Source organism: Colobus angolensis, unplaced genomic scaffold (genome assembly GCF_000951035.1).
Source record: "Colobus angolensis palliatus isolate OR3802 unplaced genomic scaffold, Cang.pa_1.0 Scaffold35, whole genome shotgun sequence".
In the NCBI taxonomy this organism is placed as follows: domain Eukaryota; kingdom Metazoa; phylum Chordata; class Mammalia; order Primates; family Cercopithecidae; genus Colobus; species Colobus angolensis.
Window position 1 is genome coordinate 11,647,533 of NW_012116821.1, and position 21,098 is coordinate 11,668,630.

At 39.1% G+C, this 21,098-nt stretch overlaps 1 protein-coding gene across 1 annotated transcript in view; it reads left to right on the forward strand.

Annotated features, from left to right (window-relative positions):
• The first annotated feature begins 106 nt into the window (after positions 1-106).
• The window catches only part of HACE1 (HECT domain and ankyrin repeat containing E3 ubiquitin protein ligase 1), a 122,237-nt gene continuing 101,245 nt past the window's right edge, over positions 107-21,098 (forward strand). Inside the window, exons 1-6 of the mRNA XM_011952877.1 lie at positions 107-165; positions 995-1,135; positions 7,445-7,499; positions 8,822-8,911; positions 10,577-10,681; positions 16,337-16,412. Of these exons, the coding sequence (XP_011808267.1) occupies positions 7,471-7,499; positions 8,822-8,911; positions 10,577-10,681; positions 16,337-16,412 (300 nt within the window). The 5' untranslated portion in view covers positions 107-165; positions 995-1,135; positions 7,445-7,470. The remainder of the gene's footprint in view (positions 166-994; positions 1,136-7,444; positions 7,500-8,821; positions 8,912-10,576; positions 10,682-16,336; positions 16,413-21,098) is intronic.

Genomic DNA, 21,098 nt, shown 5'->3' on the forward strand with positions numbered 1-21,098 from the left:
GGCCGCGGCGCGGGGGGCGGCCGGGGGGGAGCAGGAACTCCGGACGCGTCAAGGTCGGGTGGAAAAACTAACCGAAAGCTGAGAAAACGCCCACTTTTACTTTCCAGAGCTGAGAGGCGGCCCCGGGCCCTGGACTCCCCTGGCCCGCCGCTCCCACCCCGGCAGGTGGGAGTTTGCGGGAGGAAACTGGGTTGGTGGGGTTCCGCTGCTGGGAGGAGCGAGACAAAGGTCTCTCAACGTCTGTCGATTAGGGGTCTTGGAGGCAGGAATACCAGCCGGAGGCCCGAGACCCGGAGTCAGAAAACATCATAATTGCGAGTCATTTCACTGTCTCCGGGGATAGAGATGATCCAAAGATAATGTTTAAGCTGCATCAGGGGGGCCAGGCGGGCTTTTATTTTTGTTATTTTTTAAAATGTGGGGCACAGCCTTGTTTTGATAACAGGAAGACAAAGGGTTGTCAACCATCAAACAGATAATTTTAAAAGTACTGTGTGTGTAAACACAATACATTTTTCTTTAGTATGCATGCCTGACTTCGTTCTTCATTTATTCATCAGACTAGTATTCAGTGGGCTAGCTGGGAACTAGGACGCATCTGCAAATAGGGATAAGGCATGGTCCCTGAAGTTCAGGACTTTTAGTTCAGCGTTCCAGGGTTCCTTCAGAACAGGTAAAACTCTACTAATGACGAGAGAAAATAAGCAGTTTTGTTTGCAGCGTCAGGAATTCAGACGTTTTAGTGGTGATGGGAGATAGCAGTGCTGCTTCTAAGAAACTTTTGGCTCTTTATGCCCAAGTGAGAGAAGGGTTGGGAGGAGGTTATAGCTGGTGAATAGCTTTTTTCTTAATTGTAGTAGTTTATCTTATTTTTTCAAAACTCTCTTTGAATTGCTGCTGGGTGGTTTGTAGGATAGGGAAGGGGACCTTGGCAGACGGTCATGAAAGAAATGTGGGATTGGGTACTTTGGCGATAATTTTCTTTCTTTTATAGAGATGAGGTCTCACTGTGTTCCCCTGGCTGGTCTTGAACTCCTAGGCTCAAGCGATCCGCACCCTGCTCCCCCCGCAAAGTGTTGGGATTACAGATGTGAGCCACCGCACCTGGCCTGGGGATAATCTTCTTGAGAAAATGGTCTCTAGTTTCTATTTAGAATTCAGATTTTGACAACTAGATTCAAGCTTCAACTTTTTCTTTATTTCCTTTCCAAATTCCACATTTGAATCCATTTCTTCAGTGCTACTCTTACTTATTTTTCGTAGTCAAATTATTGGTATAGGTTGATGAAGACTACATGTATAATTTATATTGTTTGAATCTCGATATTTTTTACGTAAATGTGATTTAGAAGACTTTGATAATGTTACTTGGTTTTAAAAGTAACGTAGTTTCATTGTAGAAAATTTGGAAAATAAAAATAGAAAAAGAAATGTCATTCCACCACCCAGTTATGAGCAGTGTTACCATTGTTACTTCTTTCTCTTTCTCTCCCTAACAAGTTAACATCATATTGCATATAGCCTTTTATTTTGTGTTTAGAAAACATCCCAAATGTTTGAGACAGAATCTCGCTGTGTTGCCCAGGCTGGAGTGCAGTGGCCCAATCTCGACTCACTGCAAGCTCCGCCTCCTGGGTTCACACTATTCTCCCGCCTCAGCCTTCCGAGTAGCTGGGACTACAGGCGCCCATCACCACGCCCGGCTAATTTTTTGTATTTTTAGTAGAGGCGGAGTTTCACCGTGTTGGCTAGGACGGTCTTAATCTGCTGACCTCGTGATCAGCCCGCCTCGGCCTCCCAAAGTGCTGGGATTACAGGCGTGAGCCTCGGTGACTGACCCCCAATTTTTTTTTTTTAATATACTTCAATATGCTTAATGACTTCGGAATTTCATAAGATGTGCGTAACAAATGTTGAATCTAAATACTGTTTTTAAACTGATTTTATGAGAAACAGCTTTATATTGAAGACATAGTCTGCCTCTAAATACTTCCTTAGGATTAATTCTCTCAAGAAGAATGTCTACAATACATTTCTAAAGCTCAACGTATCAGTTTCTCAACTTACTTCTTGGAAAGTTCCACCAGCAGTCTGAGAGTGCCCAGAAACTAGAGTTTGATAAGTAAAAGTAAAACTTTCCCACATATAGGCAAAAATGGCATCTTGTTTGCATTTGCTTTTCTTTGATTATAATGAATTTGTTCATTTTGTTACTTGAATTTAATTTATCTTTGTCTCTAAGTTCTGATGAGTATTTGAATTCTCAGAGCTTGGCTCTTGCAAGTATATCATACATGTAGGAATATATATATATATGATATATATATATCATTCCTACTGATACAAATCCACATTTGTGCTTACATTTTTGTGCTTACATTTTAAGGACTGAATGGAAAAGAAACTGAGATGTCTCTAAATTTAAAAAATAATCAGTTTTGTTTTGTTTTGTTAGAATTCAATAATCAATAAGCATCTAATTGCAGCAAACTATTAAGCTTGTAAACTTTTTAGTCAGCTTGTACTCTAAAATTAACTTTGTTGCAAAGGTTGAAACTATAGATGTTTGATAAACTGAGTTGGATACTATGTTTCCTTGATAAAAACCTGAGTATTACCCTAAGTAATGGAGTGCAGGTAGTCGAGTCACTCTAGGCAGGCCTAACACAGGAATATTCTTGAGAGAAAAAGAGGTGAAGAGTAAGAAATTACTTTAGGGATATGGATTCTTAGTAGTGTTTAAAAGGTGGAGGCCGGGTGCAGTGGCTCATGCCTGTAATCCTAGCACTTTGGGAGGCCAAGGTGGGTGGATCACCTGAGGTCCGGAGTGTGAGAACAGCTGGCTAACATGGTGAAACCTTGGCTCTACTAAAAATATAAAAAATTAGCTGGACGTGGTGGCGGGTGACTATAATCCCAGCTACTCGGGAGGCTGAGGCAGGAGAATTGCTTGAACCTGGGAGGTGGAGGTTGCAGTGAGCCGAGATCGCGCGACTGCACTCCAGCCTGGACATCAAGAGTGAAACTGAGCCTCAAAAAATAAATAAATAAATAAAATAAAATAAAAATAAATAAATAAAAGGAAGGTGTATGTTGTTAGTGTATGTAAAGTTTAAACTACTATATAGTGAATGCAGTTTGTTTAATAAAATAATACAATTTGAGCCCATTTTAGCATATGTGGTTAGGATAATTGTGTTTAAAAAAATTACTCCCATGTGATGGTTTGAAGAGAAATTGTATATAATTAATTGCTCTGAGCACCTTTTTTTTTTTTTGGTAACAGTTGGGTTTTGAAACTGTAATGATAAAAATGGCAAACATGTCTAATAAAGTGAGAGATTAAAGTTTTCTTGTCACCCTGGAGACTTTAATTATATACCTAGTCCTAAAGGTGCCTTCAAGAATAGAGAAGGAAATATCTGGCAACGAATTTTATTCTGTCCTTTCTTAGTATAGTATTTCTTGGATAGTCTTCTAGCACCACAGTTGTAGTTAGATTTATTTCTTCATACTTACCTGTTAATGTATGTGACCTATTTTTTTCTTTGGGTTAGATGTGACTTAAGATGTAAATCTAATTTTTATCTAAAAAATAAAAACCTTACAAATACAACCATTGTGAACCTTATTATGCTCACTAATGCTCACTTAAAATTATGCACTATCTTGATTTAAAATTTATCTTGATTTAAGTTTAAACCCACAAATAACAGTGTTTTTTATGACTTTATTATGGAGTGACTTAATGGAAATTATCATGGTTTAGAAATTCAGATTTTTATTGGGACATGTGTTATTATATGAACGATAAAGAATGTTGTCATGCCAAGGGAGGCTTAGTGTAGTATTTTCAACTCCTGGTGGTGACTCATTGGTAGTTTCTATTAGTGGGTTGCAGTCAGCATTTAAAAAAATAAATATAAGATGATAAAACAGAGTCTATTTTACATATTAAGAATAGTATTCTGGCCAGGCGCAGTGGCTCACGCCTGTAATCCCAGCACTTTGGGAGGCCTAGATGGGTAGATCATGAGGTCAAGAGATCAAGACAATCCTGGCCAACATGGTGAAACGCTGTCTCTACTAAAAATACGAAAATAAAAAATAAAAATAAAAATTAGCTGGGTGTAGTGGCATGAGCCTGTAATTCCAGCTACTTGGGAGGCTGAGGCAGGAGAATCCCTTGAACCCAGGAGGTGGAGGTTGCAGTGAGCTGAGATTGCGTCACTGCACTCCAGCCTGGAGACAGAGCAAGACTCCATCTCAAAAAAAAAAAAAGAATAGTATTCTATTGTGGACCTTCTGGTTATGTGGTGTATACTGGGTGCATTGTAGGATATATTATCTTTTTATTTATTTATTTTTTTCTGAGACGGAGTCTCACTCTGTTGCTCAGGCTGGAGTGCAGTGGCACGATCTTGGCTCATTGCAAGCTCTGCCTCCTGGGTTCACGCCATTTTTCTGGCTCAGCCTTCTGAGTAGCTGGGACTACAGGTGCCCGCCACCGTGCCTGGCTAATTTTTGTAGTTTTAGTAGAGATGGGGTTTCACTGTGTTAGCCAGGATGGTCTTGATCTCCTGACCTCATGATCCGCCCACCTCGGCCTCCCAAAGTGCTGGGATTAGAGGCGTGAGCCACTGCGCCCGGCCAGGACATATTATTTGTAGAGGCTCTGGAGTCAGCCATTTAATGCCACTGTTACACAGCTTGTTACTTAACTAGTACTTCAGTTTTCTCATTTGTAAAATGAAGATAATTGTACCTACTTCATAGGGTGGTTGTGAGGAGAAAAGCAATGATACATGCAAAGTGTTTAGAAAAGTGTCTTTAAGATAATGGTTCTTAAATGTTAGTTATTAATAAGATTTAGTATTTTACTTTTATAGTGAAAAAGTTGTTGCATCTGCGTACTGAACTTGTGAATGTTGAGAAGGACTAAATTGCTTTTCATGTATACACTCACAGTAAAATAATGAACAAATATGTGAAGGAATATTGATAACTTTTTTCCATTGCCCCTATAAAGAGCTCAGTTTATATTTCTAAACATATGAATTATGTTTTTCAAACACAATTATAATACCATTACTAGAGCCAATACAATTAACAGTAATTTTGTATTACCTTGAAATAAAATACCAAATCCATATACAGTTTGTCCTCGTCTCAAAAATTGTCTCAAAAATGTCCTTTTACAGTTGTTTTTTTTTTTTAATCACTATCCAGATAAGGGCTACATATTACATATGGTTGATGTGTCTCTTAAGGCTCTTAATCTATGACAGTTCCTCCTTTTAAAAAAAGTGTTTTTTAAAGTAATTTTAAACTTACAGAAAACTTGTATGAATAGCACAGAGTTCCTCCCATGTAACTTTCACTCACCTTTCCCTAAGGTTAACATCTTGTACAACCATAGTACAGTTGTCAAAATAAGAAATTAACATTTGTATATACTATTAACTATACTACAGAGTTTATTAAAATTTCACCAGCTTTCCCACTAATGTCATTTAAGGATCCAATTCAGGATACCACATTGCCTTTAGTTATGTTTCTTTAGTGTCCTCTAAACTGTGATAGTACTTTAGTTTTTCTTTGTATTTAATGGTCTTGAGACTTTTAAAGAGGACCGATCAGGTGTTTTGTGGAATTCCCTTTAATTTGGGCTTATCTGCCATTTTCTCATGATTAGATTGAAGTTATGCATTTTTGGCAAGAACGGTAGTCCACCCTTACCTGCAGCGTTGCTTTCCGAGGTTTCAGTTGCGGGAGGCACAGCACAGTATTTTGAGAGAGAGGGGGAGAGACCACATTCACATAACTTTTATTACAATCTATAGTGTTATAATTGTCCTATTTTATTATTTATTGTTGTTAATCTCTTACTGTGCCCACTTTATAAATTAAACTTTATCATGTAAGGAAAAAAATCATATTCATAGGGTTTGTTACTATCCACGGTTTTAGGCATTGACTCCGGGTCTTGTAATACAGCCGCTGTGGATAAGGGAGGATTGCTGTACTACAAAAGTGATGTGTCCTCAGCGGCTCGTATCAGGAACTATATGATATGGAATACGTATTATTTTTGGTGATGTTACCCTTTGTCAGTTGATTAAGAGTATCTGCTGGGTTCTTCACTATAAATTTTCTTTTTCCTTTGTAATTAGTCAATATTTTTAAGAGGTACTCGATACTATGTAAATATCCTGTTTCTCCTTAAACTTTAACCTATTAACTGAGCATCAGCATTAACTTTTAAATGACTGAGTGGGGGTTGTCAGGGTTTCGTCTTTGTAAATAATTTATTAAAAACCGAAACCTCCAAAATACATTGAATTGAGAAATGACCCTTAGTAATACATAAAAATCAATTCAAAACACTAGCTAAAATGTATGTAAGTATAATATGGCATCATAGATGTTGATTTTTAACCTTTTCTTTTGGGTCATGTTTTTGTGAATTTGTTGTGTAAAGGGTCTCTCTTAGTCTGTTTTCTGCTGATATAACAATACCACAGACTGGATAATTTGTAAAGAAAACAAATATATTTCTCACAGTTCTGGAAGCTGGGAAGTCCAACAGCGTGGCACCAGCATCAAGTAAGAGTCATCCCATGGTGGAAGGCAGAAGGGTGAGAGAGGAAGGGCTAGAGGGAAGGGGACTGAACTTCACTATAACCCACTCCTGGATTAAACAGAATTAATCTATTCATGAAAGAAGAGCCCTCATGGCTCAATTGGCTCACCAAAGCCTCACCTCTTCACACTGCCGTAATAGCAACCACATTTCCAACAGATGAACTTTTGGCAGATGCATTCAAACCATAGCACATATGAATAAAAATGTTGTGAGTAAAGTGATAAGTACAATAAAGACTTCCGTGCTCTTTCATAAAAGCTTCTAAACTAATTTCTTTTGTAATAATACTGACAAGAAGCCAGTATTGTGTATATTTAAGGTTTTATAATTATTTTAGCATATATATCCAATATTCATATATATTTAAATTTCCCCCAAAGTACATGTAAGTATGATAAAACATGATGCCTGTAAATACCTCTTTGGAAGTAAAATAAATTTCAATTGTTAAAGCTACAGAAAGGTTTTTGGATGATGATGCACAGGCTACCATACTAAACTTAGAGAATTGTTTTTTGGTGGATAATGGGACCAAACCTTCTGAAGAATCAGTCTTTAATTTTCCTCAGAAGCTAAGCTCTTCTGTGATGATGTAAAAGGGATAAACAGTGGGGGGGATGAAAGATTCTGCACTATCATAAATTCTGAAATACCTTTAATATTCTGCATTATTCTTTCCTCCTCCTTCCTCTCCTTTTTGCTTTTTGTATAGAGTTAGGAAAATTCTAAATTAATCTTAAGTATCACCCCTTGGACAAAGTAGGGGATAAATGAACTCTTTCTGGTTTTTTTACTCAGATAATGAAACTGCTGTTTATACATTAATGCCAATGGTTATGGCTGATCAACACAGGTGAGTGCTTGTTTCAAAAATTTTTGCTTTTTAAGAAGCATACATTGTTCTAAATGTGTACTGCATGCCCACGCGTGCATGCTCGTGCACGTGCGCGCGCGCACACACACACACACACACACACAGAGTTTGGGCATAGATGTTATCCTGGGGCAAGTTATTTAACTTTTCTGTTATAATTTTGTGTGTGTGAAATAAGGAATAAGATTTTCCAAGATCTATATGAGCTGTAAAATTTTATGGTGAGAGATTTTCTTAATGAATATTGAGATATTAAGTATTTGGTTGGTCACTGACATGGAAAAATACGTTGTGATGATTTCTTTTGGAGGTCACTGCTGATCTTTATAGCAAAAGATTATGGCTGAGGGACAACTTAGTTCCCTTATGTGCTACTTACTTTTATGTTCCTTTTATTGATGTAGTGTTGACACTCTTTTACAGGGCTATATATGAAATACAATTGTTTGGCTTTGTGAGGGGGTCTTTAGACTTACACCAGTCAGCTCTGACATGGCTAGCTACTGGATTTTTTGATATAATAACAATGTAAAGATAAACTATTTTGAAACAAGTTAAAAATTTTTTTTTTAATTTCCTACCTGGTATAATTAAAAAATGTTTTTTGTCTCATTTTCTTTATTTGGTCAGAATTAATATAGCTAGGCTCAACTTTTGGCAAGGGGAGCAGCCAGGCCTACACCCTTTGTTTCTCAAGAATCTAAGGAAAGCTAAAGCCAACTTACTCTGTTGTGTATCCTAAGAGCAGGTAACATAGGACTATCCAAGTGGCAGATGAGGAAACCTTCAGCACCAGCTTATTGGCCAAGGCGTTTGGTTTTTGGATGATACTGTGCTGGCTAACATACTAAGAGAATAGTGCAGTATTTTGTGGTGGGTGTGGGACAGAACCTGAAGAATCTAGTAAGAGTAGCTAGGCCGGGCGGGGTGGCTCATGCCTGTAATCCCAGCACTTTGGGAGGCCGAGGCGGGCGGATCACGAGTTCAAGAGATAGAGACCATCCTGGCCAACTTGGTGAAACCCCTTCTCTACTAAAAATACAAAAATTAGCCAGGCGTAGTGGCACCTGCTGGTAGTCCCGGCTACTCGGGAAGCTGAGGCAGGAGAATTGATTGAACCAGGGAGGTGGAGGTTGCAGTGAGCCAAGATCTCGCCACTGTACTCCAGCCTGGTGACAGAGCAAGACTCTGTCTCAAAAAACAAACAAGCAAACAGAGTAGCTAAAGAGCTATTAACTTGATCTATTATGTTTTTAAAAACTTTTTTTACACATTGATTCCTCTTTTTTATTTTTGCATAGGTCTGTTTCTGAACTACTATCAAATTCAAAATTTGATGTCAATTATGCGTTCGGACGTGTGAAAAGAAGCTTGCTTCACATTGCAGCAAAGTAAGACTAAAGATATTTTGAGTTAAACTCTGATCTAGAGCAAGGATCAGTAAGCTTTGAACAGCGTTGTCACATAATATTTGTGGGGAGAGATGAGAACAGACAGCTGAGTGTTGTTTATCCTATTTGTGGGCGTGGTGTGCTATCTGTTCTCTCTCTAAACTGTTAACTTTGGGATTGTATGTAAATCTTTGCCTTAGCTTGTTTTATACCAGATCAGAGTAGGTTAGACATGGAGATTGTCTTTCCTGGATATACTTAATGGTGCAGTTCACCAAAATTTTCTTTTTATCCCAGCAATATGATATTTTATATGTGTCTGCAGATGAAGTAATTGGCTTTATATTTTTTACATAGGTGGGAGAACGATTTTTATCTACAGTCTTCTAGTATGTAATCAATCAGTTAACTAATTGGTACCTATCCTCTTTTCAGGATTTAGGTAGGTGTGTTGAAATTAATTGTTCATGAATAATTTGGCTTATGAAAGACCAGAAAGTTGAAAGTACCATATGGTTTCTTTGAAGTATTTGAATTTCTCAAATACTTTATAATTTTCATAGTAGAATGGACCCATCTTGAAAGTAGAGAATGTTTACTATTTGTGTCAGAAGTTAAAACAAATTACAGGTAAAAATAATGTGTTTAAAAGGCCATGCACAGGGGCTCACACCTGTAATCCCACACTTTTGGGAGGCCGAGGTGGGTAGATCACTTTAGGTCAGGAGTTCGAGACCAGCCTGGCCAACGTGGTGAAACCCCATCTCTACTAAAAATACAAAAAATAGCCAGGTGTGCTGACATGCACCTGTCATCCCAGCTACTTGGGAGGCTGAGGCAAGAGAATTGCTTGAACCCTGGAGGCTGAGGTTGCAGTGAGCCAAGATCGTGCCACTGCTCTCCAGCCTGGGTAACACAGCAAGACTCTGTCGCATAAAAAAAAAAAAGAAAAAAAAAAAATGGCCGGGCGCGGTGGCTCACGCCTGTAATCTCAGCACTTTGAGAGGCCGAGGCGGGTGGATCTTGAGGTCAGGGGATCAAGACCATCCTGGCTAACACAGTGAAACCCCGTCTCTATTAAAAATACAAAAAAATTTAGCTAGGCATGGTGGCAGGAGCCTGTAGTCCCAGCTACTCGGGAGGCTGAGGCAGGAAAATGGTGTGAACCTGGGAGGTGGAGCTTGCAGTGAGCCGAGATCGAGCTACTGCACTCCAGCCTGGGCAACAGAGGGAGACTCTGTCTCAAGAAAGAAAAAAAAATGTGTTTAAGGCCGGGCATGGTGGCTCACACCGGTGAACCCAGCACTTTGGGAGGCCGAGGTAGGAGGATTGCTTGAGTTCAGGAGTTTGAAATTAGCTTGGGCAACATAATGAGGCCTCTTCTCTAAGGAAAAAAAAAAAAAAATTACCAAATTGTGGTGGCTCAAGCTTGTAAGTCCCAGTTACTTGGGAGGCTGAGGTGGGAGGATTGCTTGAGCCCAGGAGGTCAAGGCTGCAGTGAACTGTGATGGCGCCACTGCACTTCAGCATGGGCGACAGAGTGAGACTCTGTCTGAAAAACCAAAAGAAAATTGTGTTTAATAGAATATTTTGTTTTTTAATTAAAGTACATTAAGTATGGTTGTATGTTGAATGTATCTGAACTGTCTTTTAATATTGTTTTAGTTGTGGATCGGTGGAATGTTTGGTTTTGCTGTTAAAGAAAGGAGCAAATCCTAACTATCAAGATATTTCAGGCTGTACACCCCTTCATCTGGCAGCAAGAAATGGGTAACTATTTAGTTTTCTTAAGTGGTTTAAGTTGTATTATCAGTTATTCAAGGCACTTTGCCTTGGTTTAATGATTCATCCTGCACCCCCAATATTTACCTTGGGAAAAACTGCAATAATGATGTGTATTTTTTATTTTCTATAATTTTTTTTGTCTCTCAAAGATCTTATTGATGATACTGTTCTTCTTGATAGTGGATCTTGGGTCATTATATTCAGTTTTAAAATAGCTATCATATTTAGTAATTCATTAGATTGCTCACTGATTTTCTTCTTGGAAATATATGTGGAAGTTCATTATTACTTGTATTATAGTGACATTGTATTTTCTGAAAAGCATAATTTTCACCTCTATTTTAGTGTGCTTTTTTTCTGCTAATCTTTTGCCACTCCTAACTCTGTGGCTCATTTTGCAAATTGCTTGTTTAGTTAATTTTATTAATGGAATTGTACACAGACTTAATATATTGTACACAGTTTATTTGTAATTATTTGTGAATAAGCTGTACCAGAGTAATCTTCCTAGATACTAGGGTAGTTTACTCCTTTTAGTGCTAACATTAGTTTTTGTTTGGTCTGAGAAATCAGACAAAAATGATTGGAATTATGTTTAAAACGAAAATAAGTAGTTTTTGATTCAGGACTTGAAGAACTTATATTTTATAAACTTACTTTTTTTTTTTTTTTTTGAGATGGAGTCTCACTCTGTCGCCAGGCTGGAGTGCAGTGGTGCAATCTCGGCTCACTGCAACCTCTGTCTCCTAGGTTCAAGCGATTCTCCTGCCTCAGTCTCCTGAGTAGCTGGCATTACAGGCACGCGCCACAACACCCAGCTAATTTTTGTATTTTTAGTAGAGATGGGGTTTCACCATATTGCCAGGATGGTCTCGATCTCCTGACCTCAGGTGATCCGCCCACTTCGGCCTCCCAAAGTGCTGGGATTACAGGCGTGAGCCACTGCATCCAGCCTAAACCCTTTCAAACACTGTAAAACTTCTTTATGGAGTCCAGGCCTGTAATCCCAGCCTTTTGGGAGGCCAGGGTGGGCAGATCATCTGAGGTCAGGAGTTTGAGACCAGTCTGACCAACTTTTGAGTTGAGACAGTGGTGAAACCCTGTCTCTACTAAAAAATACAAAATTAGCCAGGCTTGGTGGCGCATGCCTGTAATCTTAGCTACTTAGGAGGCTGAGGCATGAAAATTGCTTGAGCCTGGAGGCTGAGGCATGAGAATCGCTTAAGTGCCCGGGAGAGCTAGGTTGCAGTGAGTGGAGATTATGCCATTGCATTCCAGCCTGGACAACAGAGGGAAACTCTGTCTCAAAACAACAACAACAAAAAACTCAAAAAAACTTCTCTGTGGACACGGTGTACAAATATATGGTGTCTGTTTTTTCCTTTTTTAATTACTCTTGAAGATATTTTTGTTTCCTATTCTTAACTGTGCTTCTAGATATTTGAGTTGACTGCCTAATAAGATGGATATGGGAGCTAAAATTGTCCATTACATCAATCTGAAGCCAAATTTTTGCATATAAAGATTAAAATAGAACAAAAAAGACAGCTATAGTGATGCCTAGGTTGGACAGGGGAAAGGCATAGTCTGTTGACCCTTTCTGATCTGCCGTATTTCCTGATTTAGCATGTGAGCTAGTTTAATTGTCCACTGTTCTCATAGGTAACAATGTGCTGATTAAACAGTTGTTTTTATAATTAGCCATGTTAGGTATCTTGTAGTGTGTCACACCCAAGGTCATAGAGTAAATCATTCATTCCCTTGCTGAATTGATCTCAGGTCTAGGTACGTTATCCCAAGTGTTGATAGGGTATTGATAAAGGTCTTGAAAAGGTTACATGTAGAAAAATATCTTAGTACTGTGTTTCAACAACCGTATTAATGAAAGGAGAGATTAGTGCAGAGCAGGGATAAAAACTCTGCTGTCATTTCAGTAGGCGACTGAGTCTTAAGACTTCAGTGTGAGGAGCAAGAAATAGGTCTTAGACTTGAAAGACAGGATGTTCTTGGTCTGCTGAAAAGAATTTTCATGTACTGTTTTTCAGAAACAAAGTGGCACAGAGAAAATATAGTTTTGATCACTCTGTCAACAGTGATTGAAGCCATTACATTTTAAAGGTGAAGGAATATGGCAGATATTAAATGATTCACATAGCCATTCAGCAAGAAGAAAAGGAATAAAAAGAATTGATGACCCTCTCTTTAATTTGGATGCCTTTCTGTTTCTATAAAGATGACTCTTGACTTTCAATACTTAAATATTTTGGTTTTTATTATTTATTGAGTGGAAGCCTTGTACAACTTAGAGGTGCTCAATGTTTGCTAAGTGACGAGTACTTCCTGTAGTAGCTGATGTTTTCAGAAATAGCTCTTTACTATAATTTCTTTATGAGTTCACATTCATCCATACTGAAGTAGAAGTCGTAGTAGAGTTCTTCCCATTTTGTTGGTCCATCTGCGTTTTGGGGCCAGCTTTTTGTTTTGTTTCCTCAGCTATCATCAGATGGCTGCTGTATTTCTCTTGACCTGCTTTAGCATTTTTCTCTTTGCTGTTAGTGCTGTATTGGATTGTCCTCTTTTCCAAAAGAAGCCCCATTAAGCTTCCACAGAGCACTTGGGTGACTGGTCCCTGTGTAATTTTGGTTGCCATAAGCTCCCTATAATTGGTGCAGTATCTGAGCAGGAATATAGTTGCTTCTTTGTACAGGGGGATTCAGCATTGCTCATGCTTATGTGAGAATGTTAAAAGGAGAGGCTTTGAAATAGTGTGTATTCTTAGGTTGTGTTTTAGTCAGATTTGAAAGAAGACTTTTTCTTTATTTTTTGGGTGATTATGAGCTCATAAAGGGTAGGGCCCATTTGTTACATAATATTTTAGTTCTGTTAGCAAAATAGCCACTTATTTATTGGATTGATTTGACTTATTCAGATTCTGGAAAATAGTAATAATGATTGTTCAATAAGAAAGATAGGATATATTTCTCTCCTATATTCCCTGTACCTTTTGCAATTCATTTTTGGGAGGAAAAGCATTATAGATTATTGCTTTTCTTCAACAACTCCTACAATAAACACTTTTTTGGGCCTATTTCCCCGGCCCATTCCTACCTAATTATTTATTTTGGCATTATTGGCTTAGGCCAATGGTCCATAATAGGCTTCTGAAAGGTTTTAGAAATCTACCCATATGGGTATAGGCACACGAACACACGTTTAAACAATGCATTTATTTTAATGGGACTATCTGGTCTGTGGTCTCATGATTATTGAATATTTATTTCTTAAGGTTTTCCTAATAGTGTGTTAGATAAAGGAACTTTGTAAATGTTTGATCTTAAAAGTTTAGCCAGAGCTTTATTTTCTTCAGTTTCTTTGATTATAATACTAATTTTAAGTGACATTTAACTTCATTACAAGTACAAAAATCAAGAAAAGTAACTTGTCAGTTCTGTTTTCTTTTTTTTTTGAGACGGAGTCCAGCTCTGTCGCCTGGGCTGGAGTGCAGTGGCCGGATCTCAGCTCACTGCAAGCTCCGCCCCCGGGGTTTTTACGCCATTCTCCGGCCTCAGCCCCCCGAGTAGCTGGGACTACAGGCGCCCGCCACCTCGCCCGGCTAGTTTTTTGTATTTTTAGTAGAGACGGGGTTTCACCGTGTTAGCCAGGGTGGTCTCGATCTCCTGACCTCGTGATCCGCCCGTCTCGGCCTCCCAAAGTGCTGGGATTACAGGCTTGAGCCACCGCGCCAGGCGAGTTCTGTTTTCTTAAAAGTTTTATTCAGTCAATGAGAATTTTAGCTATTGATTTATAAGATTGAATATTAATAATCAGTTTTATTGAGAGCTACTATGAGCCTGGCTATCCTTAGTACTGAGTTGATTAAAGAAATATGATACAATCCATGGTATGAAGATGTTTATGATCTAGTTGGATAAATAGTAATATATTCATATATACTGTATACTCTGCCATTCAAAGTAATGGCAAAAACCACCATTACTTTTGCACCAACCTCATTATTATGTTACTACTATACTTATTATATAATATGTATACAATACATATGTATTATATATACACACTATAGTGTATATATTACTGTTTACTCACTGGACTATTTACCAGTGAACTATACATTTAAAAAATGGTTTTGATAGGGGCCAGGCGTGGTGGCTCACGCCTGTAATCCCAGCACTTTGGGAGGCCGAGGCAGGCGGATCGTCTGAGGTCAGGAGTTCAAGACCAGCCTGGCCAGCATGGTGAAACCCAGTCTCTACTAAAAATATGAAAAATTAGCTGGGCGTGGTGGCGGGTACCTATAATCCCAGCTACTCAGGAGGCTAAGGCAGGAGAATTGCTTGAATCCAGGAGGCAGAGGTTGCAGTGAGCTGAAATTGTGCCATTGCACTCTAGCCTGGGCAACAAAAGCGAAACTCTGTCTCAAAAAAAAAAAAAAAAGAGGTTGTGATGAAGGCTGGGTGCAGTGGCTCATGCCTGTAATCCGCACTTTGGGAGGCTGAGGGGGGGTGGATCACCTGATGTCAGGAGTTCGAGACCAGCTTGGCCAACATAGTGAAACCCCGGGTTTACTAAAAGATACAAAAATTAGTCAGGCTTGGTGGCAGGCACCTGTAATCCCAGCTACTCAGGAAACTGAGACAGGAGAATTGCTTGAACTCGGGAGGCGGAGGTTGCAGTGAGCCGAGATGGCATCACTGCACTCCAGCCTGGGCAACACAAAGCGAAACTCTGTCTCAAAAAAAAAAAAAATGTTTATGATGGGCCGGTCACAGTGGCTCATGTCTGTAATCCCTGCATTTTGGGAGGCCGAGGCGAGCGGATCACGAGGTCAAGAGATCAAGACCATCCTGGCCAGCATGGTGAAACCCCGTTTCTACTAAAAGTACAAAATTAGCTGGGCATGGTGGCGCATGGCTGAAATCCCAGCTATTCGGAAGGCTGGGGCAGAAGAATCACTTGAACCCGGGAGAAGGAGGTTGCGGGTGAGCCAAGATCCGCCACTGCACTTCAACCTGGTGACAGAGCAAGACTCTGTCTCAAAAAAAAAGTTATGATGGCAAATTTTATATGTATTTTACCACAGTACAAATAACTGAAAAAAAATGAAGAGTCTCTGCATCCCCCTCCTCATCCCCCAGTGAGTAGAGGGATGCATAGACGTGCATTTCATCGATATTCTGAGTATGATTTTATAACATCTTAGTGTTACCTTTTAAATATTTTGCTGACAAGAATGTAGGATACAATGTTGAGACATCATTTTTCTCTATGCATTCCCCTTCAATTAGACTTGTATTTTGTTATATTTCTGATGAATATTACTGTTTCATGAACTTAGTCAATACTAGAAATTTCTCTACAGTTTGAATGATGATTTGTCCCAATGATATGAAAACCTGACTGTGTCATTGTTTTCTCCTGTAATCTTTGAATCATAGAAGCAGTTTTGTATTTTGCCTCAAGTAGTGTTTATTTAAATATTGCAGATATCACTTGATATTACAGATAAAGATGTTATGATGTTCTCAGCTGTTACTGATTATAGTTAATATTTCAGTAAATTATTTATCATTTGCATGTTTTTTTTAGTACCAGTTATCTATGACTCTTTTTTCTTTTCAGGCAGAAGAAATGTATGAGTAAATTATTAGAATATAGTGCTGATGTCAACATTTGTAACAATGAAGGCCTTACAGCAGTAAGTGCTATCAATTTCATCTGATGTTTTAAAAGTACGTTTTAGAAAATGATACTGAATGTGAGAGTTTGGCAAAGTGTAGTACAAGTGTTTCTGCAAGTTACTTTTTTTTGAGACAGAGTCTCGCTCTGTCACTCAGGCTGGAGTGCGGCGGTGTAATTTCTGCTCACTGCAGTCTCCACCTCGTGGTTCAAGTGATTCTTGTGCCTCAGCCACCCAAGTATCTGGGATTACAGGTGTGCGCCACCATGCCCAGATAATTTTTGTATTTTTAGTAGAGATGGGGTTTCACCATGTTGGCCAGGCTAGTTTCTTACTTCTGGCCTCAAGTGATTCACCTGTCTTGGCCTCCCAAACTGCTGGGATTATAGGTGTGAGCCACCACACCTGGCGTGTGTTACTTCTTTATAGGGATTAAGAAGCTGTAGAATGATTTGAGATAAAGTTTTTAGCAATATTAAGATTAGTTATGGCTCACTGTATTTCTCTCTTCTTTTTAAGTTTATAACTTTCATTTATTTTGAAGTTTATTCCCCTAGCCTTTGTTACTGACTTTTAAGAGACTTCTTAGGAGCATCTCTGCTGGGGTGTGTTATGTGTTCATTATTGGAGTCATTATGTTCTTTTAAGTACTTTTAATATGTTCATTGTAGAATTAGATAGCTAGTCAGAAAGGAAGAAAAAAGGTAACAGAGGGAATGAGCACTTCCTATATTCCTTGCGTTCTGAGATAATCATGGTTAAAAAAAAAAAAAAACTTTTGTATTTTTAGTAGAGACCGGGTTTCACCGTGTTGGCCAGGCTGGTCTTGAACTCCTGACCTCAGGTGATCCACCCGCCGGCCTCCCAAAGTGCTGGGATTACAGGCGTAAGCCACTGTGCCTGGCCAGTAAAACCTTTTTTTAGAGACAGGGTCTCACTGTCACCCAGGCTGCAGTGTGGTGGCATGATCATAGCTCACTGCAACCTCAAACTCTTGGGCTCAAGAAATCATCCAGCATCATCCTTCCAAGTAGCTGGGACTGTAAGTGTGTGTCACTGCCGTTGGCTAGTATATTTTGTATTTTTTTGTAGAGGTGGGGTCCTGCTTTGATGCCCAGGCTGGTCTTGAACTCTTGGCCTCAAGCAATCCTTTCACTTCTGCATCCCAAAGATAAAGTCAGTGTTAACATTTTGTCCTATTATTAGACTTATATTTTATATAAAGTAGTATTGGCCATTTTGCCATATCACTTTCTTTGGAAAAATAAGTTTATATATTTTTGAATCACATGGAGGTGATATGGGATATTGCTGAAGAGATTGTTGAAGTCCCAAAGTTTTAACCAAATTGTCATTATTTAGTGGAGCGTTATTTATTTTAGAAGTAGAGATAACAGGCTGGGCGCAGTGGCTCATGCCTGTAATCCCAGCACTTTGGGAGGCCGAGTCAGGCGGATCACGAGGTCAGAAGATTGAGACCATCCTGGCTAACATGGTGAAACTCCATCTCTACTAAAAATACAAAAAATTAGCCGGGCGTGATGGCACACACCTGTAGTCCCAGCTACTCAGGAGGCTGAGGCAGGAGAATGATGAGAACCCGGGAGGCGGAGCTTGCAGTGAGCTGAGATCGTGCCACTGCACACCAGCCTGAGCGACAGAGCGTGACTCTGTCTCAAAAAAATAAATAAATAGGAAGTAGAGATAACATAGAATTATGTTACTGTTGAGCAGTTGATTTGAAATCGTGGCAGAAAATGTTAAGTTTTATTTATTATACATTCCTTTGATAGTATTTATATTTTGAATCTTTTAATTTGTGAACAGAGAATAATATTGAATGTTTACTTACCTTGCTGATTTTCAAGGCCTTTATGATTAAAAATTGGGGGATGAGGTATAGAAAAACAACTTTCCTAAGATTTTGAATGGCTTATTATAGAATAAACTCAATCACGATTATTATACGTAGTCTACAATTCCTATAAAAATTCAGATTTTGTTATTTTTAATAATATAATACCACCTATTCTGTAAGGAAAGACTGTATTCTGAATATCCGTAGGATGCTTAGTGACATGGTAGGTGCAACACAGCATTATGAAACCCTAGAAATGACATATATCTTTCCTTAGGACACTAACCAGTTTAGGCATGATGGTTCAGTGTTAATATAATCTGTTTTAATTGCATAAGATTTTATCTGTTAATTTCTTCCCTTCTTTCCTGTACTTTAAGGAAGGTGGAATAGAAAATTTGTAAAAATAAAATTTTTATTTAACAAAATTATTCATGTATGTATTTAAAGAATCAAATATTCTACATGGCTTGTAGAAAACAGTCTTTTGGCCTTCCTCCCCAAACTCCAAACTTCCCACTCCCTAAACAACTTCTCTCAACCAATTTTTTTTTTTTTTTTGAAACAGTCTCGCTGTCTCCCAGGCTGGAGTGCAATGGCACAATCCCGGCTCACTGCAGCTTCCACCTCACAGGTTCAAGTGATTCTCCTGCCTCAGCCTCCCAAGTAGCTGGGATTATAGGCACCGTTACCATGCCCAGCTAATTTTTTTTTTTTTTTTTGAGACAGAGTTTCACTCTTGTTGCCCAGGCTAGAGTGCAATGGTGCTATCCTGGCTCTCTACAACCTCCGCCTACCAGGTTCGAGAGATTCTCCTGCCTCAGCCTCCCGAGTAGCTGGGATTACAGGCATGTGCCACCATGCCTGGCTAATTTTGTTTTTTTTTTTTTTTTTTTTTTTTTTTTTTTTTTGAGACGGAGTCTCGCTCTGTCACCCAGGCTGGAGTGCTGTGGCCGGATCTCAGCTCACTGCAAGCTCCACCTCCCGGGTTCATGCCATTCTCCTGCCTCAGCCTCCCGAGTAGCTGGGACTACAGGCGCTGCCACCTCGCCCGGCTAGTTTTTTGTATTTTTAGTAGAGACGGGGTTTCACCATGTTAGCCAGGATGGTCTTGATCGCCTGACCTCGTGATCCGCCCGTCTCGGCCTTAATTTTGTATTTTTAGTAGAGATGGGATTTCTCCATGTTGATCAGGCTGGTCTTGAACTCCTGACCTCGGGTGATCGCCTGCTTTGGCCTCCCAAAGTGCTGGGATTATAGGTGTGAGCCACCACGCCCGGCTAATTTTGTATTTTTAGTAGAGACAGGTTTTCTCCATATTGGTCAGGCTAGTGTTGAACTCCCGACCTCAGGTGATCCACCCCCCTTTGGCCACCTGAAGTGCTGGGGTTACAGATGTGAGCCACTGCGCCTGGCCTCTCTCAGCTATTTTAATGAATTTTAAAATGTTGTCTCTGTATATTTAAATAGCATGCTAAATGCTACTTCTTGGATTTTTGGTTTTAGGCATCGCCTGTTGACTTTCTGGAAGATGAGGCTATTGTTTTCTTTTTCAGCCCCTCCTCCCACCCTGTCATCACTTTACCCTTGTATCCCTCCAATAAAAATTATTGTAATTTTAGTTAGATCATTTTTGTGTGTTTTTATATTTTTGACTACACGAAAACTATTCATAGTTAAGCCAAATAGTTGGTTATAGTTGCTTTCCTTTCTTGCATGACATTTTATTTTCCTGTAGTTAATGATTGTCTTTTTTAAAATTTAAGATAATTGTAGATTCACATGCAGTGCTAAGAAATAATAGAGAGAGATGCCCTGCACTTTTTGCCTAGTTTCCTCCAGTGGTAACATTTTGCAAAATTGTAGTATAATATTACAATAAGGACATGGACATTGATACAATCCATCTTACTGAGATTTCCTTAGTTTTATTTTATTTTATTTTTTTGAGGCAGAATCTCACTCTGTTGCCCAGGCTGGAGTACAGTGGTGCAATCTCAGCTCACTGCAACCTCCGCCTCCTGCGTTCAAACAATTGTCCTGCCTCGGTCTCCCAAGTAGCTGGGACCACAGGCGTGTGTCACCATGCCCAGCTAATTTTTGCACTTTTACTAGAGATGGGGTTTCACCATGTTGGTCAGGCTGGTCTTGAGCTCCTGACCTCAGGTGCTCTACCTGCCTTGGTCTTTCAAAATACTGGGATTACAGGTGTGAGCCTCCGTGCTTGGCCTTCTTCAGTTTTAATTGTATGTGTGTGTATGTTTATGTATTTTAAGTTCTATTCATTTTTATTACCTGTGTAGGCTACATGTGTAGTTTTATTACCTGTACATGGTAGATTTTCACCACCATAGTCAATATTGTGAACATTTCTAACACCACAGAGATATGTCATGTTGCCCTTTTGTAACCATACCTTTCCCTTTGTCCTTCATATCCCATGGCTAACCTATAGCAACTATTAATTTGTTTTCCATTAGTCATTTTAGGAATGTTACAGAGATGAAATTATATTGTGTGGAACCTTTGGGGATTGGGTTTGTTTTTGTTTTGTTTTTTTTTTTTTTTGTCATATTCCCTGGAGACTTACCTAGGTTATACTTATCAATAGTTTGTTCCTTTATAATGCTGAATAGTATTCCATCCAGTAGTGGATATACCACCATTTGTTTGACTATTTACCTGTTAAAAGACATTTGGGTCACTTCTAGTTTGGGGCTATTATGAGTAAAGCTGTTAAAAACATTAGGGTACACATTTTTGTGTGGACATAAGTTTTTGTTTTTCTGGGATAAATGTCCAGGAATGTAGTTGTTTTCCATAGTGGCTATACTAATTCACATTCC